Here is a 13,707-nt window from a genome sequence, read left to right on the forward strand (position 1 = left end):
CATTGTAATTTTATATACAATATATGCCCAAATAGCGTATGCTCAAATGTCAAGACTGTGTCTTATTCAGGACAGCAATAACTATTCAATGGCTGCAAGCATCCATAATTATTAGAAAACACATATGTTTGTCAAAGGTAAATTTATTCTTGAGCCGTTCTAATCTACTTTGAAAAATTAACTTTTTAAGATTAATCCTTAACTACTCATAATTGAGCCATAAAAAAACATTCCTCAAATATCATGTACAAATTCTTCAAATTCCTGGAACAAATTCATATCCTATTTACTCACCAGGTTCTTACTATAATATTCCCACAGAACGGTGACAATTGTGATGTTCGGCTCCCAGAAATCACAAAGTGTCAAACAACAGTGAAGATACATTCGTAAATGCTCTTCTAGAATACCATCCTAAAAAATAAACTGAAATTGTGAGGAAGTAAATGGGCTCTGGGAACATGAATATTATCACAATACTGCACCAAATAACCTGTTTCTAAAAAGAATATGGACATACATCACCAAATCGTACCCACTGCCATCTCCAGACCAGCGAGTCTAAATCTGCATAAGGTATATGTCTAAAAATTTGCTTTAGAGACCATTAATACATTCAGATAATGGACACTATAAAACTCAGTTTGACTTTTAACTCAATTATTTAAAAATGACAATAAGTGTCTCATAACTGAATGGTGGAGGAAATCCAGAGACTGGAAAAGAAACCCAAACCAAAAAGAAGTAGCAAAAATGATCTAATAATTAAGATGTACACAAATCCTAAGGTCACATTTAAGTACTAGGTTAAATTCTTTATAGGAGTATAAGAGTTGCTCTTTTAAAAACCAGAGGATTGGCAAAGTACATATATTTCAAGAAGAGCAGCAAGAGAAAGAAGTAGGAAAAAAGTGGACACCTTAATTTAATCTAGTCTTCCATGATGAAATAACCAAGCATGATTGTTAAAAAGTGACATATCACTGAATGGCAGCCACTCAACAATTACTTATTTAAAGAATATTATATACCAGACACGATTCTAAGGTACTAGGCATAAAGCAATCCATGAGTCAGACATGGTGCATGCTCCAGTAGAACGTACACTGTGGGGAAGAATGGTAAAAGAGGGTACTCCAACACATGAGACAAATGTAAACCATTACAACTGTTGTAACAAGACAAAACAAAGGCTAATCTTGCAGAATGACTCCTGGAGGATGTAGTTGATTATTATCTCAGGAGCTATGAATGAAAAGGCCTTTTTGAGGGCCTGCACTTGGCTAAACAATTAAAGGAAAAAGAGCTAGCCATTTAAAGACCTAAAAAAGCATGCATGACAGAGAAAGCACATGGAATTAGTAGTAAGCTTGGTATTGTAGGATTAAGTCAGAGATAGTCAGGGACTATATCTCATTTGAATCTTTACAAGTCTTGGTAAGAAGTTTGGATTTTATTTTAAATATGTCGGGAGCCACCAGGATTTTGAAAGCACAGGAATGACATGAGGTGATTGTTAAAAAACTACTGTGCATGAACAATGAATATAGTAGATGAGAAGCAAAACAGAAGACCAGTTCGAAGGTAAGCAGTGACACTTGCAATATAACAGAAAAGCACATTAAGAGGTCATGTACAAGGCACACATATTGGGAGACCTGGAGGTGCATGCTATATAGTAAATTGTAAATAAATAACTATTGAAGATTACAATTCAGTTGTGTGTTACTTTTTAACAAACATGCATGATTATTTAACCAAAAAAAAAATTAGATTAAACTGTCTACTTTTCCCCACTACTTCCTTCTTCTTCTGCCACCTCGAGAGGTTAGGAGGCCATTCTGTAAAACTGTAAGACTGAGATAAGCAGACAACTTTAGAGAAATGTTTGGAAACAGAGGCAAGAGGATCTGTTGATGAGTTATACTAAGGTCTGAAAGAAAGAGAGCAATTAAGAACTCCCAGGTTTTGGCTTAAGAAAATAGGTTGACGGTACCATACATTTCCTGAGATGGCAAAGGCAAGAGGAGGAAGAGATGGGAGAGTGCACAGGGCAACCAAGTGGAGATTTTAAGTAGGCAATTTGACATAGGGGTCCAGAGCTCAAAGGAAAAGTCAGAGCTGTTGCTATGAATTTGGAGGTTACCTTCCTACTGACAGTTTTTAGAGTTAAGAGGTTAGACAAGATCAACCATGGAAAGACTATAGATGGAAAAGATAGAAGGATCCAGAACTGAGAGCCCCCTGCTATTCCAACATTTAGACATCAGGTAAAAGGAGCTTATTAGCAATACCAGTGGACAACAAAGTAGAAAAGAAACCAGGCATCGCGCAAGCCAAGAGAAGTATTTCAGAAAGGGACAGAGGTCAACAGGGTTGAATGCTGCTGAGAGATGAAAATGAGAAGAATTCTCAGATTTGACAATATAGAAGACACTTGTGGCCTCAACAAGAGTGGTTTTGGGGATGGCACAGACAGAAGCTTGACCATGGTAGGCTACGGGGACAATAGGAGGTGAGGAAGGAGAGATACCCTTTACCTGCAGGGCATGTAGTTTAAGACCCGCCTCCAATGGGTTCCTGAAACTGTGGGTAGTACTGAACCCTATTTATGCTATGTTTTTTCCTCGACATACATACCTACTATAAAGTTTAATTTACAAAGTAGGCACGATAGAAGCTTAACAATAACTAATAATAAAATAGAACAACTATAACAATAAACTATATAAAAGTCATGTGAATGTGGTCTCACTCTCTCTGATAATCAGGATGGCAACTAAGTGACTAAGAAGCAGGTCACATATACCATGTGCATACTTCAGACAAAGGGAATACTCACAACCCCAGCAGGATGGCAAAGAGTTCGTCAGGTTACTTCAAGCATGTACAATTTAAAACTTAGGAATTGTTTATTTCTGGTAATTTCAATTAAATACTTTTGGATTGCTGTTAACCACAGGTAACTAAAAATGTGAAAAGCAAGTGCAGTTAAGGGGGAACTACTGTATTTAAGTGAGGATATATAAAGTCCTTAAACAGGTGAGAAAAGACAAGACCCAGTGCACAGAGAATGGACTTAGCCTTTGCTAGAAAGAGCATCATTTCCGATATAAAAGTAAACCGCATGGAGAGACTGAGTACAAAGCAGGCATGTTGGGATATTTAAAGGTGTAAAAATAAAAGAATTCTCTACTGATCGGTCCATTTCTCAATGATTTATGATTTGAGACATTTAGCTAAGTTAATTGGGGCAGAGCATGTGTTCAAATTGTATGTTACAAACAAACTATGAAGTAAGTCTAATTTTAGAGAGCAGAAAAGCAAACATTCTACAGCCAAGTGCCATCCCAGATTTGCAGTCAAGATTGTAAGAATGATTGTATGGTGGTAAGAATGACTGTATGATTTTTCTCCAGCAGTGTGCAGCTGGAGGTGGAGGTGGCAGGAGACAAGACAGGACCAGGTGTTGCCGAGTTTAAAACAGGTAAGGGCTATGGAATCAAGGTGTACAAACACCTATGGAGTGATCATAATAAGGTGTTATATACATAATCTAAATTGTTTTAGGAGGAAAGTATGGATATAAAAGAAGACAAGAAATGAAAAGGTCAACCGTGATAGGCAGAATAAACATGAGGAAAAAAAAAAAGTAGATCATAACCATGGGAAGAGGTGGGTAAAGTAACTAAAACAAAATCTAATTAGAAGTGAGGATATTAAAAAAATTAAAGGACAGGTCAATTACACAGAATAATGTTGGTGTCACTAACAAAAGTAGTATGCAAGTATACAAAAAAGTAATCTTGGTCCTAAATTTCTTAATGAATGGCAGCAGGCTTCAGAGTATACAATGTGTTTATCAGGCCTGATTCACACCTAGACAGATGGGATTCGGCGCCTTTCATCCCACGTAAGGGAGGGCAGCAGCACCAGTGCTTTCCGTTATGATAAGAGAAAGGGGCCGTGAGCCACTAAGGAGACAGAACCTGTCCTCCTGGCAGGAGCACATCCCCTGCCTCTCTCACTTCACCCTGCTTGGCCCGGGCGGATAACTGCTCAGCCAATGACAGGTAAGATTCCTCAAGGGAGGGACAACCTAAGACAGGCACAGTTGCAAAGGGCCATCAGGGAAGGACTTAAGGATCTACAGAGAAGGGGCAGAAAAGACCTCACCACTTGGCTTCGTCATAACCTGAGTCTTCATTCTATCTGTAAAAAGTCTCCTAATCTCCTGGCTGCTTTGTTCCCCTCACCTGACTCAGCCTGAAAACAATGCCAGAGGCAGCTGTGGCCTTGTACTGGAATGAACGGTTCCCAGGGACAAATCTGGCCTGAGAAAGCATGCACATTTTGTTCTTTGAAGCCTGCTCTGCCTAGCATAACCCTGTTGATTACAGCGGCACCAGTGCCTTTGGTTATACCACCATAACAAGAAAAAAGGGTGAGATGTTGGAGACCACTCTGTGTGGTTTCAGAGATTACAATCCTGTGAGAACAGGTTCTGAAAGGGGCTAGTTAAGTCTCCCTGGAAAACCAGGTAATGCAGGTGGCAGGCATGACTCGACTCTAAAACTGAGGGTTCCCGTGGGAATCAGGCCTGATAAATACTTTGAAGCCTGCTCTGCTTTGTATAGCACTGGTGATATAAACCAGATGTTTAAGTTCAAGGCATAAGGAGTAAACTCCTTACTCATGAAACACGTCTTAAAGACCCGCTGGCATCAGCATGACTAAGAGACCCTGACCTATGGCAAATCTGTGTCCTTCAATTGCTATCTATGGATAACACCTGTTTTTGTATGACTACAGCCTTTTGACATTGATTGATGAGCTATGCATGTATGCTGTAGACACTATACATACCATTCCCAATAAAAGCTGTTTGGGAGAAGGGCTCGGGGCGTTCCTCACTAGACGGAATTGCCACTCCCTTTCCTGCCAGAACAACATGACTGTGTCCGGAATGACTTATTTCTCATCTGCGGCCGGGAGGAGCTCTGCTGGCTGGGGCTCCTCCCACAACCTAAGCCCACTCCTGTGGCAAACTACTGACATGAATTATACTAATCTTACTATGTTGGAAGGTTAAAAAGTGCATTTAAAAAAAAAGTGAGTGCATTTTAAAGTGGTATGTTTTATTTGGTATCTGAAACTCATTTTACATACATGTAAATCCAGAGAGGTATTTAAGCCATAAACATAAATTAAATTTGCAAATAATAAAAGGTCTGAATACCAACTGTGTCAGACATTATGTGACATTTACATATCTAAGTTCATGAATGGCTCACAGCATCCCAGTTTTATTACCTTCATTTCACAGGAAAGAAGGCTGAGGTTCAGAAGTTACAAATGTCTTGCCAAAGTCCACTTGGAAATTAGGATTTATGACTACAAAGCCTATTATACATACTAATCTATGCAATCTTCCAAAAACAAAGGGGAAAAGAATTGAACATTTAATGGACACCAGATTTGATCAAAATTGCTCCTAGTGACCAGACCAAGACAATCTAACAAATAGCCAGAGGGGAGTGGAGAGGGGACAGTGGGGAGAGGGGTTTACAGAAAGTACTATAAAGGACACATGGACAAAATCAAGGGGGAGGGTGGAAGAGGGGGAGGAGGGTGGGTTCGGCTGGGGTGGGGTAGAGGGATGGGGAGAAAATGCAGACAACAATAATTGATTAACAATAACAATTAAAAAAAAAAAGAAAGAAATGACTGGGGGGGAAAAAAAAAGACTTAAATCAAAGCTTATAAGGCCAGAGCCCTTTCTCTTTCCACTCTACCTAATCAAGAAGAAATTAAATATGGCATCCTAGGGGATTTGTACTTTTATTTTTTAAAAAGAAAGGAAATAAATTTCCTTTCATTTTCCTGCTAGTGGTTACAGATTAAAATGAAAAGAAACGGCTTAAAAAAATGCCATTTTCTCCACAGTTCTGGCAACACAGGTAATCATTCAGCTGGTTGCGATTTTAAAAATATTTTTTTAACCTATAATTACAAACACTACTTATAAAATACATTTTCATCTTCTGCATATTCAACCATTACTTTGTTTTGAGCCATTTTCCGTTAGTTTTTTCTTTAAAATTTCCTTTAAAAAATTGTGTGTTCACACCTGAGGAATTAAGCAGACAAAGGATTTGCCCATTTTCAAATCCAGATAGGCAGAAATAAGAATATACAATAGCATGGAGTAGAGAAGGCAACAGACATCTTAGCTCAAATTCCTAACAAATAGAAAATAGAGAGAGCTGAACTACTGTGAGGAAGAATATCTGAGAACAATTAAGTATATTAATTTCTTCCTACCTTAGGTTTTCCCCATCACACACTTATTGGAGAGGGGGAAATAAAAACGGTATGGAAAATTGATATTTTCCACAGGTATCACCGAAACAGATCCAAAAACCAAAATGGATTACTAATCAAACACATAGCAGCAAAGAACTTTTAAAATAGAAATAATGAAAATAAAATGAGTTTTATTAAGAATCCTACAAAGTCAGATGCTTTGAGAGAGTGCATAGCATAGTAAGTAAAACACATACGAAGATTCAAATTCCAATTCTACCATTTTCTAGCTCGCTGTGTGAACCTGGACAAGCTCCTTCATACCCTCCCAGACCCAGTTTCTTAATGTGTAAAATGAAACTACACGAGATTGTCATATTCGTTACATGAAAAAATGTAATTAAATGCTAAGTACAGTGCTTACACAGGAATAGCTATCATTTTGTTACTTGCAAAAAAGAAATGTCTCTTTTTAGGCCAAATGTTGACTCTTAATGATAAAGTAATAAATGCAACAGGCTCACACTACTGTACCTTAAGCTGGTATGTTTCAATTTTGTGAGTGTTAAGGTCAAACTCTATCTAAACTAAAAGGTTTGATTAAAGACATTGATCCAAATCCATGCCCTCTGATTAAAGGTTTTTTAATAAACCAGTCCTGTGGGCCCCTTTTCCACACAGCATTAAACTTGCTGTGTCAATCCCAGAGCTTCTTCCTTTCTCACGAGACCGTCTGTGGGCTCTCCGGGTGTCTCATCTCAACCATGTGCGCGTGTGGCTACCCTTGAAAATTTATTTGAAAGTTAAACAGTAACTGTTAGTCTACCTGATTAGATTTATTTTTAGGACTGAATAAAGAGAGCTTAACTACAATATCCTAGTAAAGATCCTTCTGTCCAAAAAACACAGTGATTTTGAGTTAGTAATTAAAAGATTATTATTCCATAGTATTCAGATCTAATCATATTCTGAATTGCTTTTAGCCTTGGATTCTCCAAATTTTTTGAAAACTGAAGATAATATCTAAAAAGTATTAGACTTGCATAAAATTTCTTTTTATACCCTTCTATAGGCTTTTGTGATCTCAGAAAATGAGACTTTGAAAAGTAGGTAGCATAAAACTAAAAATCTCCCTCTTTATATGAAAATAATAATGCTGTCTTAGAGGTAGAATGTTTACTGTTAGCATTCACAAATATTAAATAGGATTACCACTAAAAAACTGTTTTCAAAGGAAATACTTCACTATTCAATTTTACCTATACAGGTAAAATTAAATATATGTTCTCTTTACTAACAAAGTTTAATGTCTGTTTAAGGGAGAACCTCTCCAGCTAAAACAAGATTTGGAACATTATTTGCTCAACTAAAACTACAGTGCCATCTTCCGGCCAAGATGGAGACGTAGGTAGACACACTGTGCCTCCTCGCAAAACCAAAAGAAGGAACACAACAACTGAAAAACAAAAAACAACCAGAACTGACAGAAAATCGAACTATGGAAGTCCGTCAACCAAGGAGATAAAGACGAAACATTCATCCAGACCGGAAGGAGGGGTGGGGACGGGCAGCCAGGTGGAGAGGACTCTCAGCAAGGCAGCAGCTGGCAGACCTAGCAAGGTGGCGGATTGTGGAGCAGGGCGGGCAAAGCTGGAGGTAGCCGGTGAGGCAGCAGCTGGTGGACCAGATGACAGACAACGCAACACACAGTAGCAACCCAGAGTACCAGCGTGGAGAAATAAAGCCACAAACCTCTGATTGAAAATACCCGTGGGGGTTGAGGCAGCAGCAGGAGAGACTCCCAGCTTCACAGGAGAGTTCCTTGGACAGACCCACGGGGGCCTAGAGTGTGCACAAACCCACTGACTCGGGAAGCAGAAGGGCCCAATTTGATTGTGGGTAGTGGAGGGAGTGACTGAAATCCGGCAGACAGTGGAGCAAATGCCATTACTCCCTAACAGACCCCGCCCCCAGAGACACTGTCACAGTGCAGTGACCAAAATTACCCCGTCTGGGTGAACACCTAAGGCTCCGCCCCTTTATGTAACAGGTGCACCAAGACAAAAAAATGGCCCAAATGAAAAACAGATCAAAGCTCCAGAAGAAATAAAACTAAGCAACAAAGAGATAGCTGACCTATCAGACGCACAGTTCAAAACACTGGTAATCAGGAAGCTCACAGAATTGGTGGAATTCGGTCACAAATTAGATGAAAAAATGAAGGCTATGCTAAGAGAAACAAAGGAAAATGTACAGGGAACCAATAGTGATGGGAAGGAAACTGGGACTCAAGTCAACAGTGTGGACCAGAGGAAGAAAGAAACATCCAACCAGAAAAGAATGAAGAAACAAGAATTCAAAACAATGAGGTGAGGCTTAGGAACCTCCAGGACATCTTTAAACATTCTGACATCCGAATTATAGGGGTACCAGAAGAAGAAGAGGAAGAACAAAAAATTGAAAACTTATTTGAACAAATAATCAAGGAGAACTTCCCCAATCTAGCAAAGGAAATAGACTTCCAGAAAGTTCAGGAAGCTCAGAGAGTCCCAAAGAAGCTGGACCCAAGGAGGAACACACCAAGGTACATCATAATTACATTACCCAAGATTAAAAATAAGGAGAGAGTCTTAGAAGCAGAAAGAGAAAAGGATACAGTTACCTACAAAGGACTTCCCATAAGACTGTCAGCTGATTTCTCCAAAGAGACCTTACAGGCAAGAAGGGGCTGGAAAGAACTTTCAAGTCATGAAAGGCAAGGACCTACATCTAAGATTACTGTATCCAGCAAAGCTATCATTTAGAATGGAAGGGCAGATAAAGTGCTTCTCAGATAAAGTCAAGTTAATAAAGGAGTTCATCATTACCAAGCCCTTATTATATGAAACGTTGAAGGGATTTATCTAAGAAAAACAAGATGAAAAATATGAACAATAAAAATGACAGCAAACTCACAGTTATTAACAACCACACCTAAAGCAAAAAAGCAAACTAAGCAAACAACTAGAACAGGAACAGAACCACAGAAATGGAGATCACATGGAGAGTTATCAACAGGGGAGTGAGAGGGAGAGAAAGGGGGGGAAAGGTACAGAGAATAAGTACCATAAATGGTAGGTAGAAAACAGACAGGGGTGGGTAAGAATGGAATAGGAAATGTAGAAGCCAAAGAACTTATAAGTATGACCCATGGACATGAACTAAAGGAGGGGAATGTGGGCGGGAGAGGGTTTGCAAGGTGGAGGGGAGTGAAGGGGGGAAAATGGGACAACTGTAATAGCATAATCAATAAAATATATTAAAATATATCGTAACTAACATTTTAATAATTTAATTAATTAAAAATATTTTAATATATTTTAATTAATAAATTAAATTTTAAAAAAGAATTCTCAGCTCATACTTAGAAGATTTATAACTAAATGTACTTACATATTTCACCTAAAATATTAAGAATTAACAATGGATAACAGGGAAAAGAAAATTGCAAGCTACTTTGATTTTTAAATATATGGCTTTAAAATAAATGTGTGTATGTGCATCTTTGTGCTACAAAGAGATCCTTTACTACTATATTTCCTTGTTATTCCTCTTCAAGTTTTAAGTCTATATTTACACCAAAGTAACCTATTTCCCAAATTTAAAAAAGTCCTTTACTAAAATATTTCCTTAAAATCTTAGACAAATAACATTACAAAACTTTACAGAACTACATTACAAGATGTTTAAAGATGTGATGAAGAGAACATTCAAAACTATTTTAAAAGGAGGTCAAATCTGACCTGTGGGCCATGAAGCACTACATTAACAGCGCTGCAGAAAGAAAAATGATAAGGTATGAAATGAGGGCTCAGAAACTAGGACCTTATCATTCAGAGTATGATTCAAGCCGGTAAGACAAATTGCTCAGCAAAGCAAGTCCCCTTCCTGCTGTGACGGGGACAGAGCTGAATTTCCAATGCCACTGACTATCTCCCTCATTGCGTTGTGTCTCTTAGACTTCATACCATTCGGCCGAGGAATGGCTTAAGTTCTGAAGCACCTACTACTTATTTTGAATACATTTCACCAAAGTCACCAGCTAGGATAATTATCTTTGTCGTTTAACTGACAACTCGATGCTAAAAATAAAAGCATCTGTCCTTTGAAGGACAGTCACTAATAGGAACTATTGTATGTTGACACTTCATAACAAAGGACGATTATTTCTATCAGGGTATTAATAAGTTAACTAAGTTTGTTATCTAAATCATTTCAAGTTTGCTTGGTTCTTACAAATAAAACATAAAAATTTAGCAAAGCCTACAAGTTGTCTCACTTTAAATGCATACCTGAACACTGATGGACCTTTTCAGCAGTTCTTCTACAAAGTTCCAATTTGATTCCATTTGTCTCTAGGAAAGAAGAAAATATTATTGCATCAAAATTGCTGCTCTTAATTATAAATTAAATTATGGTATACCGAGTTAAGTGTGAAGTACATTTTGTCAAACATCAGACCTTACTACACCTTCTTGAATGTCTAAAATTAGTTTGGCAGGGTTGGTGGAGACTCAGTAGAAAAATTTTACAACTACTCCAGTCCAATATAAACTTTATAAGGGGTTATTTCATTAAACAGTGGTCCTTCTATAAAATTACAAATATTTAATTTTTGCTGTCAGGTATAATCTAACAGGAAGAAAAAAACTTTTTTATATTTTCTCGGAGTATTTATGCCCTGAGTATTCTTCCTTATTTTGCACTTTACCCACTACGGACTTTTTCCTTCATTTCATGAGTAATAGCCTCAAGAGTTTACTCTGGTAAACAAGTAACTAATATATTAACACAGAAAATAAAAAATTTTACACAGTGCCACCCATACTTAAGTAATGGTGACTACCTGGCAACCTCAACTATCTGAAAGATTCCCCATAGTATGAAAACCAAAATGGACTTTCACAGAGCCAAATATTTCAGAGGCTCGGAACTGAAAATGACCACTTTTCCAACAGGAAAGCCTGCAGGACCTTCTCACGGGACACGGCGCTCACCTGACATCAGTGCTGCGCACGCCATACACTGACGCCAGGAGACTAACGTCCTGATTGCCCGGGGAGAGGAACAGAGCCTCCACACTTGGTACTTCTCTTCAACTCTGCACTATGTAGCCTTGGCTAGTTTTAATTTAAATTCTCTCCCTGTAACAAACCATAACCGTGAGTACAATAGCGTTCGGTGAGTTCTATAACTCCAAGTAAATTACATAGTTTTAGGAATCCCTGAGCTTGCAGTTGTCAGAAATGAGGACAGTCTTGAGGACTGTTCCCTGCAGCTTGGTAGTTGGCCCTCAAATGTTCACCGAAAGGAGACCATTTTGTTCTAACAATACTGTATGTACATTGTGTTAGGGTCTTTACATTATTTCCTCAAGAAAAAAAAAATCTTTCCCATTTAAAAGATAATATAATTAAGTCTCAGAAAGATCATGTATATACAAGTCGCAGTATGAATTTGAATCCAAGTTGGTCTGGCTCCAAAGCCAATGTGCCTTCCATTTTACCAAGTTATCAGTAACTGGTTTTCTTTTTCTAACAGGCCGTCCTTCCCCTTTGAGCTATTTACTTTTTTATCATTCTTTACTGAGAAAATGTCACCACTAGTCCCAAATACGCAGGTACGTGATAGGGCTGATGTTTTCAGCTTCATAATTTGATAGTGTTAATGAGCATATTTCAATTATTCTGTTCTATAAAGCCATTTAAATCCCCTGAGTTATAAAATAGTAGTACAATTCTTGCCCAAAGAATTTTGACTTTATGGGTCAGTATTGTGGCTATAACCTAAAACAAAAATACCCCACAACTTAGAGGACAGAATAGCAACCATATCATGCCAAAATCAAGACTGAGTAAGAAGAGACTTTGTATCAAAGGAATACAGCTATTTCTTCCATAGGAAACTTAACCTGGAGCAGCTAAAGCATTTTTTCTATGTACTAAGTTATAGGTAGCTTAACTCCACTGAAAGAAAAAAAGTATGAAGTCATCGATTTGGGCTGTTTTATATTTCTTATTCCAATATCAAAACTAAACACCAACTGAGGCTTTGGCATAGGTAGTAACTCTGCCAGAAATGTAAAAGAGGTCCCCAACCCTCCACTTCCAGTGAACTGGGTGACCTGGTTCCACTCTCGTTTTAAAGTTACATTTCACACCTTTTACCTTCTCACCATTTCAGATGTTTCAAAGCAGAGCCTCAGCTGGCCTGGCTGACTGCACTGTGCATGGCCAGGGATGGCACTGTTGCAGTGATGCTTGAAATGCTCAAAAGTACTTTTTCTCCTTAAACAATATTTGCTTTTAAAATAGATGATTAGGATTGTGCAAGGATAACACACCCTTATCTAGGTTGAAAAAAGCCTTAGGCAGAAATATATGAAAACCTAAAGCCTCTAGTATGAGAAGTGATACCAAATTTCCTTATAGACCTACAGCAGCAATTAGTAAGTTTGTGGTTTAAATCCACATATAGCAAAAGTCCATGTACAGAAACTTTTAAAAATAAATAAATAAATAACTATATCTGAAATCTATTTAAAATCTAAAGATTTCACATTCACCTTCAGGGCAAAGAAGTTCACATTTAAAAACTGAAACATCTCTATGGTCAACACAAGACCAGAGAGATTTCTTTGCTGCAGGACACATAACTAACCATTACTACTTCACATCATCCTCTCACACCAGATCACTCTTCAGAGGAATAAAGCACTTTTAATACATAACCACTTTCTTTATGGTAGCTGGTTATGCTAATATATCTAAAGGAGAAAAAAATTCAGGTAATTTTCAAAATTCTAATCTAAATATATCCAAGATCCAAATTAACATCCTATACTATATAAGCTCCAATAAGTCACTGTGTCTTTATATATTAGATTACATGATTTATAAACCAAGTAAGACATTTTTGAAAGTAAAAGGAAAAACCAACCAGATGAGATGAGGGGACAGTAGGCATAAACTGGGACTGTCAAGGGGAAAATGGTGGACATGGTGACCCCAGCAAATACCAGTTCTGCAGAAGTACTCCTTAGGAGAACCCTAATACTGAGTTTCAGTGACAAAAATAGGGTGATACCTATACACTCTGTACTTCAGTTTCTATACCCGTAATATGTATATGCTACCCTCTCACTTATTTCATAATGCTTCACTGAGATAAAACCGAACAGTCCCTGTGAGATATTAGACAACATGCAAATACAGTATGCTAAAGGTATGACCCTAATGAAAACTATGACTATGGAGAGCTTGAATTTTTCTTTAAAAGCTATTAAAAAGTCCAGAAATATTTGACTCTTTGAGGGCTTGTGGCAGTGTATTTTACACATGCCCATACATACTGCACATCTTT

At 37.8% G+C, this 13,707-nt stretch overlaps 1 protein-coding gene across 1 annotated transcript in view; it reads right to left on the minus strand.

The window, feature by feature from the left end:
- MMS22L (MMS22 like, DNA repair protein) overlaps positions 1-13,707 on the minus strand; it is a 124,898-nt gene that overhangs the window by 81,195 nt on the left and 29,996 nt on the right. The window contains exons 11-12 of the mRNA XM_024551746.4: positions 10,638-10,700; positions 295-414 (exon numbers count right to left, since the gene is read on the minus strand). Coding sequence (XP_024407514.2) covers positions 295-414; positions 10,638-10,700 — 183 coding nt within the window. The remainder of the gene's footprint in view (positions 1-294; positions 415-10,637; positions 10,701-13,707) is intronic.

This window comes from Desmodus rotundus, chromosome 11 (assembly GCF_022682495.2).
Source record: "Desmodus rotundus isolate HL8 chromosome 11, HLdesRot8A.1, whole genome shotgun sequence".
Taxonomy (NCBI): Eukaryota; Metazoa; Chordata; class Mammalia; order Chiroptera; family Phyllostomidae; genus Desmodus; species Desmodus rotundus.